This window comes from Pogonomyrmex barbatus, unplaced genomic scaffold (genome assembly GCF_055798465.1).
Source record: "Pogonomyrmex barbatus isolate J1 unplaced genomic scaffold, ASM5579846v1 scaffold18, whole genome shotgun sequence".
Taxonomy (NCBI): Eukaryota; Metazoa; Arthropoda; class Insecta; order Hymenoptera; family Formicidae; genus Pogonomyrmex; species Pogonomyrmex barbatus.
The window spans coordinates 2647409-2664558 of NW_028297114.1; the positions used below are offsets into that span (position 1 = coordinate 2647409).

General features: G+C 34.5%; 1 protein-coding gene and 1 long non-coding RNA gene across 7 annotated transcripts; one reads left to right on the forward strand and one right to left on the reverse strand.

Moving 5' to 3' along the window:
* The first annotated feature begins 6410 nt into the window (after nt 1-6410).
* On the forward strand, nt 6411-8100 carry LOC148936988 (uncharacterized). Of its 3 annotated transcripts, none has more exons than XR_016138820.1 (4): nt 6411-6425; nt 6592-6767; nt 6833-7393; nt 7531-8100. It is a non-coding gene; the product is annotated as an uncharacterized LOC148936988 (long non-coding RNA). The 3 variants fall into 3 exon arrangements; XR_016138819.1 differs by having other exon boundaries at nt 6424-6438; XR_016138821.1 differs by lacking the exon at nt 6411-6425 and having other exon boundaries at nt 6604-6767; nt 7531-7613; nt 7729-8100.
* On the reverse strand, nt 8088-17094 carry LOC105426728 (uncharacterized). Of its 4 annotated transcripts, none has more exons than XM_089075024.1 (14): nt 13938-17094; nt 12911-13047; nt 12616-12789; nt 12015-12317; nt 11812-11944; nt 11519-11682; nt 10753-10980; nt 10572-10677; nt 10235-10492; nt 9787-9952; nt 9447-9644; nt 9194-9336; nt 8891-9112; nt 8088-8777 (listed from the first exon to the last, which is right to left on the reverse strand). In XM_089075024.1, the coding sequence occupies exons 1-14, from the start codon at nt 14022-14024 to the stop codon at nt 8337-8339; spliced, it is 2760 nt and encodes a 919-aa protein (XP_088931150.1). In that variant the 5' UTR covers nt 14025-17094; the 3' UTR covers nt 8088-8336. The 4 variants fall into 4 exon arrangements, with proteins under 4 accessions (XP_088931150.1, XP_025073919.2, XP_088931151.1 ...); XM_025218134.2 differs by having other exon boundaries at nt 8088-8336; nt 8442-8777; nt 10572-10980; XM_089075025.1 differs by lacking the exon at nt 10753-10980.
* Between the last annotated feature and the right edge of the window lie 56 nt (nt 17095-17150).

Below are 17150 nucleotides of genomic sequence, written 5' to 3' on the forward strand. Positions count from 1 at the left end.
GCGCGCGACAATTCAGAGGAAGAAAGTAGGCTTCGTCTGACCCTTCTTATTCCGTGAATCGACTTCACTATTACTCGTCACGAAAAAAGAAGACCTCGCCAATCGTGCGCCGACGTGCTTTCCACCTCGTGGAAAGTTACGCGTGATGCTAAACCGCGCGCCGGGAAACGCGATCTCGCGTCCACGCGTGCGTTACGCGGAACCACCTAAATTTTTAACAGCCACGCGAAAAGATCGGCGCCGTTCTCCGTTCTCCGAGTTGTGGAACTTACGAATTCTTCCCGGGCAACGAGCACCGGGCGCGGGCACGCGACTGTTAATTTGCGCCAATTAATGCTAACGAATTCCGGCGGCGTTACCATCTTCGCGGATTAAGGAAACGCTGATTTCCGTTCGGTGAGCATTTTTGCCGATCTCGATTTTTCGTCTTCAGTTACTTTCGGCGCGTTACAGCGTTTAACGGGACATCGGGAGAAAACAAAATTTCCGAGGAGGGACATTTTCAATCATTTTTTCAAATAAAAATTTTTTTATTTATTTTTTTTATTTTTTTCATTAAATCTTTTTGTGTTTTTTTTTTTTATTTTAAATTTATAAGAAAAAAAATAGGTTATAATAACGTGAGTGAGTTTCTCAATTAGTGGTAACTTTTCTATCTCTTTATGTTCTATATTCTCCATCTTCAGTGAAAATTATGCCGCTCAGGTATTGTCTGAATTAACGGCTAAGTTGCCACTTCCAAATTGAAGCTGCATGGATATATCGGAATTTGCTACTTGCCGAAGTTGCTGTTGCTGCACGCTACGCCGGTTGCAATTATTTTAATGTAATTTCGCAAAGCAGAGGGCACACTGAATAGTCTGCAGAAATTTCAGCAAGATAACTTGGGGACCAACCAGGTCGCGGTTAATTTGCTCTTTTAGCAGCGAAGCTCCTAGCCGCATGCCAGCACTCGAGGCATTTTCGTCCCCGAAATTAGTTGAATCTTGCATCAAAGAAATCGTCCTTCTTTTTTCATCGTATATGCCATATCATCTTCAGACAGACATGCGGGAGTAGCCTGTATCTTCAAATACGACAAAGCGCAGAGTAAGTCTAACTCGCAAGAGTAACTCGCATAAATCGAGAAAATATCGTCGAGGACTAACATTTGAGAGTGCAATAAAAAAAAGGCGGACGGAGATGCGTTATTGCGAAAGTTCGATTCTCTCCTGCGAGAGGCGATCCTTCGTGTGTGACAAGATAATTATCGTAAATCAACTGCGAGGCGTTGGACGCCTCGATATTGCCGCGGAAAGTCGTAGGGAAGGCTCTTCCGTCGCTCGTAAACCGCTCGTAATGGCATGCAGGTTGCAGAGCGACGAGTCACAAAGATAGTGGATAAGGAAGAACAGACGGGGGAAGAACAAACTGGACGAGAAATGATCGTGCGATCACCCACATTTCGTTATTCGTGCGATCTACATTGTTAGCGCGTCTGCGCGTCAGCGTCGGTCGTCGTTTTGAGCAACAGTGGTAGGTTAATTAGCCTGATCCTGCGTGAAGTTCCCGTAATAAGCAATTCTCATTTTTGCTCGTGTGTGAAGCGATGGAGCAATCGGAGATGGCTATCGTAGGCGAGGGCCTGGGACCCGCGTTTTATTCTCGCGGGTTCAGAAGCGACTCGTTAAAATTGGCGCTATTGGCGCAATCGTGCCGAAATGCGCCGTGACGCCTGTAATTTCATGCGGGATACAAGTCCGAAGTGAAAATCTTAGAGAAAGCTAATTTCTAAATAATACTTTTTCGTAAAAGTTACGAAGGGAAAATGCTCTCCTTTCTGTGTCTTCTGTGACATCGTGGAGCAACATTGTTCCGACAGCTTTTATTATTATTCTTATAAAGGTTTATTTTATAAAAAAAATTTTATCTCATCTCGTGTCTTTCTTTCCTCAATTTTTCAAAGGTGAAAACGAGAGAATTAAAATTCTCATTCGAGATTCCCACCAAAAAAAAAACCTCTAATATCTTTATCTTTAAAAATTTCATGTGTAAAATTAAGTGGATGGAAATGGAGCGTTTTTCGATCGTCTCGCAATTTGCGCGATTTTCTTCTTAAAAGAGTAATAACGTAAAAACCGTGCTTCTCGTTGTGGACGTCGTGTGTGCGGCCGCAAATGGCAGTCACTTTATAATCATTAGCGTGAAATTCGATTCCCCGTCTGAGTGACGACGTGATAGGATGCCGGAGAGCACATCTACAATCCTCTCGTCGTGCGAGCGAGAGGATGTCGGATGTCGCGGCAGGGGGAGGGAGGGAGGGAGGAAGGACAGATTGCACGGACCGCGGCGAGGTACAGAGATGCGAAAAGGGGGGCACCGTGGAGTACCGTGTGTGTTATGACATAATTGTTTAAGAAAGTTCGGAATGCGCGCACCACTCGCACCTGTAGATGGAAGTAGTCCGTGCCGTTACGTTCGTTTCGCAAAGCTCGCCGTGCTATAATCATTCGACATCTGCCTTTTTGCCTCCTTTCGCACGGAGGTATATAATTGTATCATGCCCCCCTTCCCCCCGCCCCCTCTCCCTCCACCCCTCCTCCTCCGGGACACGTCAGCACGTCGGCACCTCATCTTCTACATTTTTACGATGCCAGTGACCTTCCCCTACTTCTCGAGCGCAGCCAAGCGGGGTCTCTCGTCTTTTCGCTGTTTCGGAGAAAATGGCGCGAGCTTTATTTATAAATTGAAAAAGAAAAAAAAAGATTATACTGCAGATGTATATTGGAATCCTTTTTTTTTACGAAGAAAGACTTCTATGAATTTAATAATATTCGGAAAGAAGTTCTCTTTCTTAGAAATCCAATTTAATGACTGAACGAATATAATACTAGAATATTCAAAATACTTATTTTGAATATTGAAAGTATTATTGTTCAGTGCTTTTAATGCTCAAAAGTAAGTAATTAATCATCTTCCAGTATTAAATTTCTACAAGGATGCGCAACTTGCTGCGTCATCCAAATGTCAAAAATAAAAGAGGACGGTATCTCTCCTTTGTAATTTTTACGAGAAATAAATATTATTTATAGGTCTTCAACTTTCTCGAGGATTTTTACTTCTATCTATGGAATTATTTTTATTTTATGTCCTCAATTGGTATAATGAGATACTTAAATACTCGTGTGATATTTTACGGTTTCGATAATCTTCCTTTTTCCCCCTCGTCATGATTGTTATTGGTGAACGCATCATTTGAGATCCATATAGCCGAGCTCTAGAGAAAAAGAGAAAAGCACAAATTACCGCTTTTCGAAAAAGAAGAGGAAAAAATCACCCACGTAGAACTGGTACGTATATTTTTATCGAGAATTCTGTTGCCGCAACGTAGAATTAACGGTCTGGCTCTCATCGGATTTCATCCACTGCCGGTCTCGTTCGGTCTAGTTTCATTGGGCAACACCTAGGTACGTGATTATCCAGCAAAACGCGTTCATTTTCGTTTCCGGTTCAGGATGACCGGTTCGAGTTCGTTCGGCATGTGTGAAACGGGAAAAGGTAGAACTGGCCGTCGAACTATATTCCACAACTATATTCCAGGCCGTTGCTCCCCGTAACCGGACCCCGACCGTCGTTGCCGGCCGATCGTCGTAACTGCCGTTTCGTGAGCCAAAGTGCACAGCTTTGCGGTGTAAAATAATTAACTATCGGTTTATGATGTTACGGTGCCGGCCTGTTCCGGCGTGAACTCCCGAGTCCCGCGAATGATCGCCGCGGACGGCGCGCGCGACCGCGCCATAAATCGCCAATTTCCTTCGCGCGCCGAGCACCAAGATTTTCACTCGGGGGAATATTACGTATTTGCGGATTACGAGTCAATTTCGTGTCACGATCGCCGCCACGGGTTTGAAAAAAAAAACGTGCGAGAATAATCGCACACTTCACGCCGCGGTTTCGCGCGCGAAGCGCATTCGCGAAACCCGATAATTTAACTCTGTATTTTTGTAGACCTAACTTTAGTACCTTTATAGCCTGTTATTATTTTTAAATGTTGTCTCAAGGACGTATTGAATGGGATACTTAGTGCGCAGTTCGATATTTCAACCGCAGGCAATTTTCAATCGTTATCTTTTTCGCATCAGCATGATTGCCGATAAATATCAGATTACTTAAACGGAAATTAATTAATTAATTAAATTAATTAATTTGAAATTAATTTAATTCGAGCGTCGAGATACCTATTTTAAAATGGCGATATTAATATATATTTATGTGAGGTACATCCTCTTTGAATTGATATCGGTACATAGTCACGGATATCAAATGGATTTTCAATATTCACCTATCGAAACACATCATTCTTAAAACTGGTCTTAGCTGAGTTTCTCGATAGAAACGTTATAAATACAAGTCTTACATTCACGTCGAAGCTACTTAGAGTTAGCTTTTATACCATTTATCTAACGGAGCTGAACACTGACTCATTCCAGAGTTCTGTCCTTTTTATCAACGTGAGTTAAATACTCGATCGAGAAAGATATAACAAGAATTTTTGCAATAAGAATTTCTTATAGGAGGAAAGGAGTTAACGGGTATCATTAATTTTAATTATCGGTTTATTAAAGAGGAAAGCTATAGCTCTGGTTTTGGATTACCACTTTCCAAGTCCATTAAAAAGTAAAAATTAAATCTTGAAGGAGCACGTAATTGGTGACAGTATTAATTGTTCTTGAATTTGTATTTAAATTCAGAAATAAAAAGATTATTGGAGAATGCTAAAAATTGCCGAATATTGTCGATATGTCACTCCTGTGTCGAATATATATGCTCGTTTTATAATAATGAAAAATATAAATAATAATAAGAGAACGTATTAATAGGAAGATATTTGGTTAAAATGAAAAATTAAAAGTTGCATTTATTTAAATATTTAGTATTTAATCTTGAAGAAGATTTATTATTCTGAACTGGCATAGCTGTGCGTGAGAAAAAGTACATTTTAAATTACATATAATGAAAAGTAGACGCAGACTGAAACGTATATGCGAAAAATAATTATACTAATTACTCGGTGTGGAAGTAGTTAACTGTCATTTATGCAACTCTTCACAATTTAAAAACATATTTTAATTGTAAACAGAAAATTACAGACGCGAGCGACGGAAAGCGCTTGTGAAACATATATGTTACAGGATACACTACCAAGTTTCAGGTTGACTATTGCGAATATCTGCGAAAAGTGTCGCTTTGGAATGTAAGCTAGATATTCAATACGTCGGTAACCATGATGGACAAATCGACACCGACTCGCGCTTCGAACATTTTACATGCAAGCTTTTCGACTTTGTTCTTTGATATCCAATCGTCAAAGTGGCTAACGAAACTTTTAGAATCAATTCGATTTCCTATGCATTTTCTCGCTCAAACACTTCTCTTCTGACACAAAAAAATTCAGGTTTCATAAAGAAAAAAAGAAAAACGAATTACTTGTAATTACACACACCACACACACGCGCACACACACACATACACACACACACACACACACAAAATTGCGCGCGCGTGTGTATGTATATGCAATTTTTTTTAAGAAACTATTATTGAACCGCGAGAAACCAAATTCAGATTTCAAGATTACGTAAATACTAAATTTATTGATTTCCACGATCCATTTATACAACCGTGTCACGTTGCAAAATTGGTTTCAACTGAATTTCTCAACAGAGAATTTCTTAACGTGATTATTAAACTTATAAAGTCTGATTAAATGTAATTCTGAATCTATTATTCGTTATTTTCTTTTTTTTTGGAAAATAAAATATTACCGTTTTTATACTGTACAAATTTTGGTTGTATAAATCGCATTAAGGACTTTTGTTTTTCGGCCGTTCCCTTTTCTGAAGAAAAGCTCTTTTCTGAAAAAAAACTTTATTAAATTGTACATTATGAGGCAAAGTTTCGCGACGTCTATTGAATTTTCTAGAGATTTTTCGCAATTGACTTAATTACAATATTTAATACATTTAATACATTTCTATCGCGCTACAAAACATGTAAGAATTTAATTTTATCAGTATATATTAAAATATTTAAGCTAAAAAACGCGCAGTTGTTTAAAAAAGAAGCCGATTTTAAATTTATTATTTTTATGGAAATTCCTTGTTTTATTTTCAGAAATGACATTATTTTCTAAGTTTTGACTTGGAATCTTGATGAATATAAAATCTTGTTTTTCATCAGCATCGACCTAGAGATCTAAAACTAAGTTTCGAGTTTCGGCTGAGAATAGTAAACATTAGAATAATTTTGCGCCACTCGAAGGAAATTACGAACAAAGCTAATTATACTATCATAGCAATATACAAAATCACATTAAAGGAATAGAAAGTTAAAGGATCTATTTCAAACGCAACAGTGCACAAGAAAGAAGTTATCTCGCATTATCTGTAAGAAATATCTGTACGAAAACTTATATTTATTTGTTTGTTCAATTTTAAATTTAAAAAGTGAACTTGTTTAATGAAAGGTTTGATATGAAATATTCTTTGCACGTGAATAAAGTTTTTTGCCTGTTAGTCTGAAAATTTCCTATTTTCCACTAACTCTCGGTAGGGAAAACAAACGGAGCGCCATCCCTGTCTATTGATCGATCACCGGCTCCGCTAAAATGGCACTAGGGGTGATATTCAGGTGCAGTCCGATTGTCCAGAAAGGATCAGATTTTCTCACGAAACTCTTTACAAGTATTCGTAACTCTTCCTCAAGTATACAAAGAATTCATTAAAAATGTAAGTTATTTGTATAATTAAACGAATTTATTCTTAACAAGTATATGTATCAAATGTTGACACAGGTTATGGAAAGTACTCTCACTTAGGGATAATTAACGATGCTGAGAACAACATCCCTAATTCGATTTGGCGCTTTAATTTTTGAGATAGTGAATTAATAATCGTCAAGGTTTATTCGTTCTTTATTCGCTAATTTGATTGATTAATCTAAATTTCTAAATTTAATTAATAATTAATTTAATTAATATTATTCATAATTCTTTCAATTAAATAATAATTAGGCATAAAATTTACGTAAACTTTCTGACAGAATAATCAATACCCAATTTAATTATTTAAATTAAAACGTTTATGAGGTGATATTTGAAAACGATTTATATTTAATATTATTAAGTTTCTTTATATTTATTTAAAAATTTATAATAGTCGAGTTAGCTTAGTTAAATTAATTTTATAGTTATTGATTGGTGATTACTATAGTAGAAGCTTCTACTCCAGGTAATTTCTCAGCAGGCTTAAGAGGAAAGCTGTTCATCCAAGATGCAGGAGCGATAGCGTTGCCGAAATGCAATGCAACCGGATGCTCGGCGCCATTCTGTTACAAGATCTATTTATTTAATCAGGTGCGGTATATACGGAATATTAATTTCGTTAATTACATAGTCTACGTCGTAGATTACATCGTTTTATATACCTGGTACATACTCGATATACTATTTCATTTGTGTGAACATGACGATGAACGACAAACACGTTTCAGTTGAAGGAGGATGACATCGACGTGAGATTAATCTTCAAAGATTGTCTTATGTAGCCGAAACAATCGACCATGTAAAAAAAAGAGTAAGGAGATTAAATTTTTACTTTTGAAAGACAAACGAATAAGCAGATTACCGAGATGATCGTAGTTGTACGTAATTAAAGAATATGTGTCGCAGTGATAACTTTCCGTATTTAGCTTCTTAGGCTACACTCTGAAGAAGTTGAAGTAGATGGTGTAGCCTAATGGTTGCGCGAATAAATAATGGAAAGGTGTTGTAATGGAAAGGCACAAAAATGATAGATGCATATAATACATAAAAATGAGTTAAAAAATGCATGTACTGCAGTTCCCCAGGGATGAGGAAGATTCCGATGAGGAATACGATACTCCGACGTTTTCGGAAGTTGTCTTTCGATGTTGTTTACAGTCATGTACTTGCTACAATATTGTTATAATGTTGGTAATAATAATATTATATATAGTGAAGAAAGAAGACGTTTTATCAAAATTAATAAAATAATCTGTATAATATATATTTTATTCGAATAATACAATTTTTTTAATGAAGTGAAAGAGTATTTAATATTGATATATTTAGTTACACAAAATTTTATTATTTCAAAATATAGAACTTAAAGTATTCTTAAAGAATACTTTAACGAATTCTTAAAGAAATTAACTTATATATAATTTAATTAAACAAAAAATTTAATTAAGCAGAAGTTAGTCTTGTAATTTTTCTTTTAATATGAATTATTTGTATTATAATATAATCCTGTTATTATTTATTGAAATTGTGAGAGCTAAAAAATATATATTAATGTAAAAAAATGTGTAAGACAACGAGTGCATTGATTAATGTTGTAAAATTTATAATATATTTCAAAATATCCATAAATGATGCTTACTGCGCTTTGCAAATCCTGATAAGCGTTTTCCATTCCTTTGTCATTAAGGATTATTGAATATTCCTTAAGTTTATCCAAAGCTTCATCAAACGGTGTTTTATACAACTTTCTAGGATTCCACAATACATCTTTACAATTTGCTTTGCGATAATGAAGCCAGGCAGTGATGAATTTGAGAAAATGACAGGATATTTGTTGTATATTAACATTAAAGATAAGCTCGTAATTACTCATTACAGTACAAAGATGTTGCATTAGTGTAGGTACATTAACATTACAAAATTCTAATAGAGTCAGCAGACTTTGATACACTATATCTTTTGATATCGGGTCTTTCTGTAAAAAGATAAAATTAGCTGTGTCAATTGTAACAATACAATAATTTAAATATTATAATGAAGAAAATGTTTCCATGCTTCTTCAGTTTTGCGTTTTTCAATATAACTGACTTGTGGGAGAATAAGATGAAGCATCTCATAGAGATTAATTAGCATATACACATCATCCGTTTTTGTCGTGATATTTTGCAAAATGATAGCCGATTTATTATTATCTGATGTTAAAAGTTCACAAATAAATAACATTTCGTTTACTGTCCAGTCCGGTGATATTCTTGCATAGTTTAACATCTGAACCAAATCTTTTATGTGGACCTTCAATGGCTTTCGGCACTGAGAAATAGATTTATTATGAAATATTTAAAAGTTTTATTTAAAATTTTTACATATGCAGTTCATAATTATTATACATACTTTTATTAACGATTCTTTTTGACAATGAAGAATATATGCAAGAAGTTTTATGCTTGCCGTAGATAATTGCGATCTTTGTTCCGAAAATCCATAAACGTATAATTGTTTCAATAACAGAAATTTTTGTATATATATTTTGAGCACTATAAAGCAAAGCAAATTTTATTGAAATTTTTTGTTTAAATATTTTCATGTCTATAAACAATATACGGTTTTTATCAAAATAATTATTTACTTTTATGAATATTCTTACCTTCAAATGACTTGCATGATACAGCGGCATCTAATAAAATATATGCTTGCGTTAAGAATAAAGTCATCAGTTTCGAATCTATGTTCTTCTTTAATATAATATTAACGATATAATCAGCACTGCGTATTATAAAAGGTATCGGTATTGTGGATGGTCTGGTAATATTAGCTAATTCCAGAACTGTGTCTATATGCGCGACTGCAAATATAATTTAACAAATGCTTTAATTTTTTAACATTAGGTAACTTTAAATATAAAATAGAAAAAGATAAATAGATCAAAATATTTCTCGTTAAATTTAATATTTTTTTGGAAAGTTTATTGAATTAATTTGGCAAACCATAATCTGATTGATACGATGAAAGAATATTAGGTAATATGCGCCACACTTTATCCGCGACTTGGTCTATAAGCTGTTTATCATCTTTCATAATTTGAATGAATTGACGAAGCCCTTTCGCAGCAACGTGGATAACACTTGTGAAATAATCGGTATGTATCACCATCTATTTATAAGTGATTAAAAAATTATTACTTAATATACAAATATTTTCTAAAAAAACTATTAAATATCATAACTTAATTTAAAATACTATACTTAATAAAATACTTAATATTTAATAGAAATACTTAGTAGAAATACTACACTTAAAATTGTTTATTTAATTAAAAACAGAAATATTTACAAAGATATGTGATTAAAAACATTACGTCTTCTATTTACATCTTATATTTACATCTTCTGTTTTCTTTTATTGATATCGTATAGAAATAAATATTCTGCTTACCAATAAATGTTGAACAACTTTATTGCAATTGAATAATAGCGGCTTGACATCACCATCGGATTCTATCAGCCATAAATTTAAAATTTGATTCATCAAGTTTTGCGAAATGTTTGGACATTCAAGACAGTAGCGTAAAAGATCGATATGATGAGTATAAAATTTGCTGATATCTAAACGTTGTAAAATATTCATTAATTTAGTAATCGCGTTTTCATAATGATATAATAAATGAGGACGAGGATGAGCTAGAGATGTTACCTGTGAAATCAATACATAGCAATCAATCTAGTGTATCTACAAGTAGATACACATTCATATAAAATAAATATGTACTCACAGCAAATAAGAATAATAAAGGTTTCAAAATTATATCTGAAATCGGCAAAGTCCTTGGGAGTAGCATGATCCTTGCAATTAATGACTCCAAGGATACTACATTGCTTCTGAAAAGTGGCATAAAGGTTAGAACGTTGAAAAGAAATAAGACAGCAATATAGAAAAATATAGTCCTTCCATACTCTTGAGTGCCAAAATAATGATAGTATAGCAAAATTATGAGGATCGATCCATTCTTTTCGCGGCTTGCTACGACGTCATTCCATCGCTCTTTCGGATCTTTTAATAACTCTACAAGATTTCGTTGCAAGATATTTGCAAGCTGTATTTTATTTATAGAGAATGCCGCTTTGCCGAGAGTGCTCAAAATACGTGATAGTAACGTGCAGATACTCCTTCGTAAATTCTCCCTATAAGCGAACCGTTGCTTGCATGCTATTTTGTTGTGAATTTAGATATGCATTTTTAATATATAAGAGACAAACTTCAGCAATATTATATATCACGCCCAATTTATTTTACAATATTGCAGAACTTAGAAACTTATTAAATATCTTCAGAATTGTATATAAAGTGCAAAACATGCATCTACATACTTCTTAAGCTGGAAGATTATTCTTAGAGTCCACAAGAAATGAAAGTTTAATGAGGTTTGTCAGCTTACAACGTTGAAAGCATCCCGAACGGTTTCGGGATCGCATCGAATAGTTAAAATAAAAATAAATAGATCCTTTTTAATATGAAAATTTAAACGATCTAGGAAAACCAAAAGAATTAAGAATATTGAATATATTTGCAAACTCATTCCCATTGCTATTTGTTTATGTGGGTGTCGCGCAAGTTCATTAAGAAATATATAGCATAGAGCATATAGGATACATGCAATTGCGATTGGCGATTGCAACATGATTGTATTGATCCATGCAGATTAGAAACGGCGCAACTTACGGAACCGACACAGACAAGTACAAAAAGCGCTTCAGATAACCATTGACAGTCAAGTGGTTCGACAGGTCGTCTTTATTACAGTTCTTCAGCTGATACAAGTTATTTAAACAGGAGATGAGGCTTCTGTGAAAGCCGATCGAGTCTACGCGAGACAAATCTGCGTTCTACCAAAGGAATATCTTTATCAACGTGGTGTTCGTGAATCACTCTGTAAGATATATCTTACAGAGTGAGTGACAATATCATCAATATATTTTCAATTATATTATTTTTTTTTAATTTAACAAACGTACTTTTGCGCATAATGGAATAATTAAATCCATCATCGTATTATATACACAACTTTCTAGTCTATCTATCCTCTGACAAATCTTGAGCTGAGACTGAGTTTGATTCTCTTCGCTCGAATCCTGCATGAGGCAAAATCTGGCAAGGAAAAATATATAATAAAAGTGATTTTGATTTCGAGAAAGGTAAATTGTTGAGTGAGAATTACCGTGAACTACAGGCGCAAGTACTGCATAATAAATCGGCGGCAAATAAAATCGTGTTATCGTCATCGCCATATTTGACGATATCTGTCATCGATTTTAATGCATTGTGACAGATGTCGATGATCGTTTCCATATCGGTATCTTCATCAAAGGTTTCTTGTTTTTGAAGAACGACGTTTAACATCGTCACAGCCGCAAATTTCAGATCATCCTTCTGCAAATCTTTGATATTCAGATTCTTCACGAAAAATACAACTTGTTGCAGAATGCAGCTTGTGTCGAGGTTCACATCTAATTTTAACGATCTAAAAGTATGTTTCAATTAACGTTTCAATTTTACTGCGTTTAACATAATGATTATGATTACTTTGGTAAATCATTGTTTGACAATTAATCAAAAAGATAATATTTAGATAGATGTGTGATAAATATAATGTTCTGTGAATATTAAAATATCATAAATGGCGATAAATTAATCATAAATAGCGATTTACATATTATGTAATATATAATTAATTATTATAATTAATGTAATCACAAGTATATATAAGATAATATTCTGACTAGAACACATTTTTATGATAAACAAGTAAAGGAATATACTTAGCAAGTATATAGGAGACATTCTCCACGAGCTTCTCAAACAGTCTCGAGTTTTTGAGTGATTTATGTATACAGTAACTGAGTCTTAACATTGATTCTACGGCGATTATGGCCGCTTGATTTTCGTAGAACTCTTTGTAGGCACTCACAATCTTGAAACATTCGAGAACAGCTCTGTAAACAAAATCATTACAGGAACACTTTATAACACATTCATAATTCATACGAGAAATCTTGAATTTGAACAAATACGTAAACGTCAAATTTTCTATCGAGTTAGAGAAGAGTTGCATACTTAACAAAATCTTCATCCGAAGTCTGCATCATGTTGCACATAACGAATATCACGTCGAATTTGACGAGTTTGTCGACAATGACGTTTCTCTTGGATTCCTCTGTTTTCTCCAAGAACTTCAGTATCTCCTTCACGACCTAATTTCGTTGCGAGAAAGAAAGATTAGAGGGGAAAATTAATGAAATTAACTATCAACTATGTTTCGACGAAGCTGTCGATGTTTCGTATGTGCGAACGTGAACGGTTTGGCCGATTTGTCTCGTTTTCACTTCTTTCCGCTCCACTTCCGATTGATCGCCCTCGATTCGTGCGTTACGCGTTCGCATCACGGAAGGTAAATACCGTCGTAATTTCGCCGAGTTCGATATTTAGACACGAAAATGCAAGCAAGTCCTTTCATATCTGTTTGCGTTGTGTCGAATTAATGAGACACGATGTCAGACACAGGACTCCTTTTTGCGCGTCTGCACCTCTGGCGACAAAACTCGGCGGAATTACAGCTTGATTAAGATGAAAGTTATATTTCTACTAAAGAGAGTAAGAGTAAAAAGCCGAGGGAAACGTATGTCGCGTAATGTCGTTACAAGTTAAGTCGAAGTTGAAGACATTTTACCAGATAAAAATATATACCACTTGTCAAAAGTTTCAACACACATTTCATAAATATTTTATATTTTAGATTTTATTATTAAAATATCTATTTGATATAATATAGAAAAGAAATAATTTTTATATAGTTTGTATCTCTTTTGTATTATATCAATAAAATAGTTTTGAAAAGCTCATCTGCTTTGTTATCTGTAATTTAACCGGAAGAGATATTGTGTGGTGAAATCTCTTAAACAAGTAGTGTATGTATTATTATGTACATAAAATATATTTTTCGGTATATTGATCTTCGTAGTCTGACTAATACGAAAATTGCATTCGATGCAAAAATTGCGTGAGCAATTAAAAAAGGCACAAACTGCGCAAAAAAAGGTGCATTACAATCGTGGCGTATATATCGTGTAGGTTTCTCTTGTACCTGCGCTTTTCCTGACATTAATCGGTTTTTCAAATATGGCAGTAAATCGTTCACGTTATCTGCACACAAATTGAATAGCGCCTTCATGATTGAGTGAATTGTTTCCTACGCATCGATGAAAGCACAATTAAGAAATTGTCGCAAAGGGACTGTAGGTGTAACGAGCAAAAGTATGTCGCAAAAGCGAATTGAAATTATTTAAATGGTTCGAGGCTTCGCGCATGCGCATTAATGCGACAGAAAAGACGGCGGGAAAATGTTATGGGCGCAAATTTTGATGAATTTCGACGGATTTTAAAAAAGACGATCGATAAAAAAGACAGGATTAAATAATTAAACATAAATGTAGAAAAATAAATTAGAATTAATGAATTGTTAAAATGCAAAATAATGTGGAAGAAGAGGGAAACGAAAAAAAAAATAGAAATTTTCACGCAGTGTATACATATAAAATCTTTTTTATTGCATGTAATAAAGTTATCACATATTGTGAAATAAAATTATCAAGCTATTTAAAATTATATAATTTTAGTAAATTTTTAAATAAATAATTTAAGTAAATAATTTAAAATATAATATAATAATAATTTAAATAAATTCACTTCTCGATGTTAAGATAACATGATTTGGAAGCTGACTGTTATGTATGTAATTGAGATGCCCAGAATATATTTTGATATAAAGTTGAACAGGAGGAAATTGGGTCTTTTCTTAAGATATATTGGTTGTATAATAATAGCAAAAGTTATCGAAAGAGAAATATTATTTTTGTACTTATATTATTTGCAGCATGAAATAAATAGATTTAGATTCTAAAGAAATCAAAGTATAAATAAATAAATAACAGTGTTTTTAACATTTATAGAAAAAAAAATTATAATTTTCTTGAATCAATGACGAAAAATGCAAAAAAAGAATAATTTATAAGAAGATTTCGAATTATTATTTCAAATAATTTAAAAATATATAAAATATAAAAATAATTAATCATATATGTTAAATTGATACAAATTATTAATATAAGTTTAGTACAAAATATAAATCCTAAGCCAATAATTATAACATTAATGCTACGATATGCGATTTTTTCTTCATAAGAATCAATTTTAAAAAGTTTAAAAATTAAATAATTTTTGAACAGGGATAATTATACTCAATTTTACACAGACATTCAGGAAAAAAGAATAGAAAAATCAATAAAATTTTAAAGGGAATATTAAATACTTTTAAAGGGATAATTGATCCTTATTTAAGCTTAACAAACTCAGTTTTAAATTCGATATGATGCAAATGTTTACGTCTATACATAATATGCACGCGCCCATGTATACATGTTTTTATGAATGATGTTTTTATGACGTAACAAGTTGTTGAAAAGTAAAAGCAAAGAATAACTTCATTAAGAAGGAGAGTAAGAGTAAAAAGACGAGAGAGAATGTGTGCCACAGTTTGTGCGTTGGAGGGATTTTCTCAGTAAAAAGAAATATGTGTGTATGCATGTATTATACATAAAAGTTATATTTTTAATGTATCGCAATAATAATAATTTTATTTTAATAGATAAATATCGATTAACATGTATATATGGGCGAATTAATTATTGACGTAAGGAAAATATGTAACAGATTTCTTACATATTCGTCACGCAATACAGAAACGTACAATACAAAGATAAATTATATAAAATTCACAAAAATTATTATTAGTCATCAAATTCTGCTCGATACGATCGAAAGTGTCAAATGTTCAATCAATATTTATTAATTTTGCGCAATAATGTAATTATTATCAAAAATGTCAAATTCAATTAATATTTATTAATTTTGCACGATAATAATGTAATTATTATATAGCAAGCAATGAAAAACCGCATGCATCATAGGATCACGTTATCAAACACGGATTAAACGTTCGTGAAAAGCGTGTCACTTTGGAGTAAAAGTTGGACGTCCGGCGCGTCGACGACCGCGACGAACAAAGTTGACACCAACTCGCGCGTCGAATATTCTTCACGTCGGCTCTCCGCCTTTCTCTCTTGATGTCCGATTGTGTCAAAGCAAACCAGCGAAACTTTCAGGGTCAAGTTCGATTTCCGAAGCGTCCGCTCGCTCGCGCGCGCGGACTTCTTCTTACGCGAGGAATCTCACGCTTCGCGAAAGAATCGAGCTGGTCGGCGTCGCTCCATTTCGCCCGAGAAGAATGGCACGGCTGATCACAGGATCCTCTTGTCAGAGTCTCCCAATTTGTACTTCACGCACCAGATAACTGTCGCTGCTCGATTAATTTCCTCCCCCCCCTCTCCCCCCTCCGTGAGCTAAGCAAAAGTTATTAAGACTTTCATAAGAACTCCCGTTATTGTGAAATTAAGACGCGAGCTCCGCGAATAGCTCTCGTATTACCGATACGCCGCGAAAATGTAAAATCGTTGCCCGTTCCCCTGACTCGCTTTCGCGCGAGTGAAATCATCTCGCGCGGGGACAACGAGGATCCGAGGATGCTTAACGATCACCCGCCGCGCCGAGGTCGCGACTTTAATTAATTAATTAATGAACGCGTCCGGCGCGTCGGAAAGCGTGTAAACGCCGCCGCGAGGTCACCGGCGCGTCGTTGCTTTTCTTCTCGCCGCAAGAATTAAGTGGACCAAAGAAACCGTTCGTATCGGCTACGGAAGTGGGTTACCGGCGCGCGGCATCGCGCGAATTTGACGCACGATTAATTAGCCGAAAAAAAAGAAGAAGAAGAAGAGGACGTAATGGCACGTGCGCGATGGCGCCGCGAAATTTCGCGTTCGCTCCGCTCCGCGGATCGATATTCGATCTCGAATCGGCAAATTGCGTTTGAACGGCGCGTTGCACACGCCGGGAAATAAAATTTATTCCGGCGCGATTCTCAAAGCGAGGTTTCCGCGCTCGTAACGATTGTTCTGTCGAGCGATTCTGTGAGCAAAATAAAATCTCCGCCGGTGAAATGGAAATATTACGAAAGATGTAGATGTAAATGTAACTCTCTCTTTCCAGTTGCCGGGTGTATGCTGAAAAATATGGAGATTGAAAAATTCCGAATCCACGTCTCCAATTATAATATTTGGAAACGTCAAACAATAAAAAAATAATTTTTCATCGCGCATTGCGTAATTTATTTGCATAGTTTATAATAGATAGGTATATTTATAAAAAAGAAAAACTTTTTATAAAAGTAAAAAGTTCTTTTTTA

What these genes read in the sequence shown, in the direction of transcription:
- LOC105426728 (XM_089075022.1), bottom strand. Translation starts at nt 14,024, where the DNA reads ATGAAGGCGCTATTCAATTTGTGTGCAGATAACGTGAACGATTTACTG. An exon ending in AAGTTGTTCAACATTTATTG is followed by an intron (nt 9,953 to 10,234) that starts GTAAGCAGAATA and finishes ACTTATAAATAG; the next exon opens with ATGGTGATACATACCGATTA. An exon ending in ATCATGCAAGTCATTTGAAG is followed by an intron (nt 9,337 to 9,446) that starts GTAAGAATATTC and finishes TTTGCTTTATAG; the next exon opens with TGCTCAAAATATATATACAA.